The sequence below is a fragment of the Phalangium opilio genome, unplaced genomic scaffold, assembly GCF_054372755.1.
Source record: "Phalangium opilio isolate 3A_F unplaced genomic scaffold, DU_Popi_V2 ptg000021l_1, whole genome shotgun sequence".
NCBI classification, from domain to species: domain Eukaryota; kingdom Metazoa; phylum Arthropoda; class Arachnida; order Opiliones; family Phalangiidae; genus Phalangium; species Phalangium opilio.
The window spans coordinates 339909-344624 of record NW_028324153.1 but is presented as its reverse complement, the minus strand read 5'-3'; the positions used below and the strand labels follow the sequence as shown (position 1 = coordinate 344624).

General features: G+C 42.5%; 1 protein-coding gene across 1 annotated transcript; it reads left to right on the top strand.

The window, feature by feature from the left end:
• Positions 1-358: 358 nt before the first annotated feature.
• LOC149696361 (uncharacterized) lies at positions 359-4390 on the top strand. Its single transcript, XM_089867329.1, has one exon. It carries the CDS (start codon positions 359-361, stop codon positions 4388-4390), a length of 4032 nt encoding a protein of 1343 aa, XP_089723455.1.
• Positions 4391-4716: the final 326 nt, after the last annotated feature.

Sequence of the window (4716 nt, the reverse complement as noted above, 5' to 3'; positions counted from 1 at the left end):
TACGCATTCAACATCAGCAGTGACCGTAAGAGAAGAATCAAGGTTACCACAACTCGTCATAAAGAAGTTCTCCGGAGACATCACGGATTGGCCACGCTTCTGGAGTCAGTTCAACTCATCGGTCGTAGAAGGCAGAAACTTATCTAAGTCCACTCTTTTTTCTTATCTTTTAACGTATTTGGAAGGGGAAGCCCTTAGTATTGTAAAGGGATTTATTGTGTCAGATCAAAATTACGAGGAAGCTGTAGAATTATTGAAAGAAAATTTTGATCAGTCTGGTTTAGTTGTTCACTCTTAAATGCAAGAAATATTAACGCTAGATCCAGTAGAAAATTCACATGACACTGTATCTTTAAGAATGTTTTATGATTCTTGTGAAACCAATCTTAGAAGTTTAAAAGGTTTAGGCTTAGATTTAAAGGCTAATGGTCCCACACTGTGCCCAGCTATAGTAGGCTGTCTACCTGATGATATTAGGTTAAAATATATCATGCAAAGAAAGGACATTGAGGACTGGGATGTAGAGCATTTAATAAAGTTCATAAAAGGTGAAGTTCAGGGTAGAGAGACTAGCGCTAGGTTAAAAAATATCAAGTGTGACAAACGCGTGTCAAAATCGGAAAAATACCAGACATCTGCACCAAAATACGAGTATCGCGAACGACCTAAGCCTAATTATCCCAGCGCCACTGCATTAAACGTAAGCGTTACGCCAGGACCGCGAATCTACTGCATATTCTGCAAACTTTCCGCTCACCCTACCATCGAATGCGCGAACTATACCCTAGAAGATAAGAAAGAAATTATTAAAAGCCAAGGACGATGTTTTATATGCACCCGAATCGGTCACACCGCACGTCAATGCAGTTCTCGCTTTCAAAGCTGCAAGATTTGCCGTCGACGCCATAATTGCGTAATTTGCGAAGACAATAAGTTTCACAAGAGCGATGAAAGGGAAAGATCTCAACCCCCTAAAGAAAATAGAGTTACAGAAGCCAACCCAGAAACCGTACCCAAAAGAATCAGCGTAACCACGGTCGCAGGATGTCAAAACATGGTTGTCTTACAAACTGCCATGGCCTTAGTTAGTTCACCAGAAGAAAGGGGAAGCCATCAGAAGATTAGATGCCTATTAGTTAACGGAAGCCAAGCCACATTCATAAAGGAAGACATATCGAGAAAACTAAATCTACCAGTAGTCGGACAGCAATCATTGGAGATAGCTGAATTTATGAACGCTGCACCCCGCAAGTGTACAAGAAGAGTCGTACGAGTAGCCCTGAAAAACGCGAGAGAAGCCAATGAAGTGATTGAAATCACCGCCATAGAAGTACCGTTCCTTTGCAACGCCCTAACCCTCGTAAACTGTACCAAAGTTCAAGAATTTGCCAGATCGCGTAACCTAATCCTAGCCGATGAACCCACAGAAGATACGCCCACAGCCAGCAGTATTGAGCTATTGATAGGAGCCGACCAGTATTACGACTTGGCTTCAGGAAGAATCGAGATGATAGACGGAAAACTAGCAGTAACTGAAACCAAGATCGGATGGGATATACAAGGACCCGTAACCCACACCCTTTCAGTCAACCATACCCAAATAGTGGCTATGCACATAAGCGTATCAGAAGCTAAATTATCAGACACCATGTGCAAATTCTGGGATCTTGAATCCCTAGGGATTCATGACAAGCCAGATGAAGATCCTAATGGTACAGAAGTCTTAGAGAAATTCGAAACAGAAACCACCTTTCAAGACGGCAGATACCAAGTCAAATTCCCTTGGAAATTACCTAAAGAAGACTTGCCAAATAACCTACCATTAGCAACGCAGAGAGCTAGAAGCCTAGTACAGAAATTCAAGAGAGATCCCATCCTATACCACGAGTACAAAACCATTATTGAAGAACAAGTAAAATTGGGAATAGTTGAACCAGTGGAGAATCCAGAAATCCGACCAGTAGGAGCCTATTATTTGCCCCACCAAGGGGTGCGTAGAGACGAAAGCTCAACTACCAGTCTAAGAGTAGTAATGGATGGCTCCGCCCACGCTAAAGACCAGCCCAGCCTAAATGATTGCCCATCTGCCGGACCCAACTTAAACCCGGACCTTCTCCAGCTACTACTAAGATTCCGAAGCCATCGCATAGCTGTAACCGCGGATATTGCCAAAGCCTTCCTTCAGGTGTCTCTTAACAAAGAAGAAAGAGACTCGGTCAGGTTCTTGTGGGTAACAGAAAATAATGGTCGAATAGTAGAAAACCAATTCCAAGAACTAAGAATGACTCGCGTACCATTTGGTGTAACGTCGAGCCCATTCCTACTCGCGGCTACAATCAAGCTACACCTTAAAAATCAACTGGAAGAGGATCAGCAAGTTGTCGAGGCCCTACGGGACGATTTATACGTGGACGATCTGTGTAGCGGAGGAAAAGACGTTGAATCGGCATACAATCTATCCATCTCGGCTTCCAGCATACTTAGCAAAGCTAACATGACTTTGAGGAAGTTTAGGACTAATTCTCCGGAGCTTCTAGAAAAATGGAAAAGGGAAATAGGAACCTCTGTTTTGGAAGAAGACCACAACAAAAAGATCTTGGGGATTCTATGGAATTCTGACTTAGATGAATTCTCCTTTGACCTAACTAAGTTGTTAAAAGTACTCCAAGAAGGCAAGTTAACCAAGAGGCACTTGTTAAGCGCCGTATCTCAAATATACGATCCGATCGGAATAGTTGCTCCTTACGTCATTAGAGTGAAAATGCTGTTTCTGCAACTTTGGAAAGAGAAGGTCAAATGGGATGAAGTTTTGCCAGCCGGAATCAAAGACGAATTTGAAAAATGGAGTCTAGAAATGCCCCTGATCCGCAAGATTAAGCTTCAGAGATGCTACCACACCTCGGAAGAAATAGTTCATCAAGAACTTCATGCCTTCTGTGACGCCAGCACAAAAGCCAACGATGTTATAATCTATCTACGTTGCGTCACCGAATCTGGAAAACAAGAAGTCTCATTCGTAGCTAGCAAGACAAGAGTTGCACCAATCGAAGATCTTTTCCCACCCCGCCTGGAACTAATGGCTTGCCTCCTCGCTGCTCGTCTGCTTAGAAACGTAAAATCAGTATTTCAAACGGAAATGGAAGAATACCTATGGAGTGACTCTATGGTAGCCCTCTATTGGATCAAGTCAAAGGCAAAAACTTGGAAGCCATTTGTCCATAATCGAGTCAAGGAGATCCAGGAATTAACCAAAACAAAGGACTGGTATCACTGCCCAGGAACCGAAAACCCTGCTGACATTCCCAGTAGAGGGGCCAAGGCCGAGGACATCCTGAACAATAACCTTTTGTGGCAGGGCCCTCACTGGCTTAAGAAGAACAAATCGGAATGGCCCTCAGAAAAAATAGAAGTCAAGGACACAGACCTGCAAGCGGAAACCAGAAAAAAAGTTCTAACCATTCAAAGTAGCCCAGACGAATTCGGGAGAGGTATATCCAACCTAATGGACCTCCAGAAGTATTATTCCATCAACAAGGTTTTACGAATCACGGCCTACGTCCACCGATTCATAAACGCCAGCAGAAAGCAAAAGATAGAACGTGGACCTGTAACTGCGAAGAAGAGAGTGGACGCGGAGATAGATTTGATAACAAGCGTTCAAAAGCTAGACTACCAGACAGAAATTGAAGCCCTAACTACAGGAAGCGTCATTAAGAAAGACTCGAAAATCGCCAATCTAAAACCCACGTTAAACGAGAATGGACTTCTGTGCGTAGGTGGGCGATTGCATAACTCAAGATTGACAGAAACCGAAAAGCACCCGATCATCCTTAGTAAAAAACAGCACCTAACGAAACTTATCATGATAAGAAGCCACTGGGAATGCTACCATTCGGGCGTTCAAGCCACCCTCACACAATCTCGCGGAAAATATTGGACCATAACCGGACATCAAATAGCCAAAGGCGTCATACAAAGTTGTATGGTGTGTAGGAGAGACCAAGCGAAGTCAGGAGAAGCACCCATGGCACCCTTGCCATTAGATAGAGTCGATGCCACGCCTCCCTTTCAAACCACTGGCATAGATTTCGCAGGACCGCTATATGTTCACATCGGCAACGATCTCGTTAAAGCGTACATTTGCTTATTCACTTGTGCGACTACTAGAGCCATTCACCTTGAATTAGTCCCGTTCCAAAACACCTATGAATTTATGATGGCCTTTAGAAAGTTCATAGCTCGCAGAGGCGTACCTCATTACATCTATTCCGACAACGCGAAAACCTTCATCAGAGCGAGTGAAGACCTTAAGCAGATATGGAAGAGCATAAGTGATGAAGCCACCCAAAATTTCTTCGGAACAAGAGGGTGGCCTTCCTGCTGTGTGTAGGTTTCTCGGCAAGTTAATAATTCTATTGCAGTGATAAATTACTTCTCGTCGTAATTCTTTCATGAAGGATATAGTTTATTAAAATCTACTCAATGTTTGAATGTACACAGAAAAAAATGTGTTAAAGATTTGAACACAATTTAGTGTTCAAAATTCAAATTTTGGTTTCTTGATATGTTAAATTTAGGAAAAAGTGTAATTTATTGAACACTTCGCTGAATTTTGGTGTTCAACGTTTAATTTTTGTTTCTATTTGGAAAAATTGTAACAGTTGAACACTTAAATCTTAAAACTTTCACAATGAACGCGTTCAAAATTTTAGAACA

Bases quoted from the DNA above. Each gene is read 5' to 3' on its own strand.
- LOC149696361 (XM_089867329.1), top strand. From the start codon at position 359: ATGTTTTATGATTCTTGTGAAACCAATCTTAGAAGTTTAAAAGGTTTA.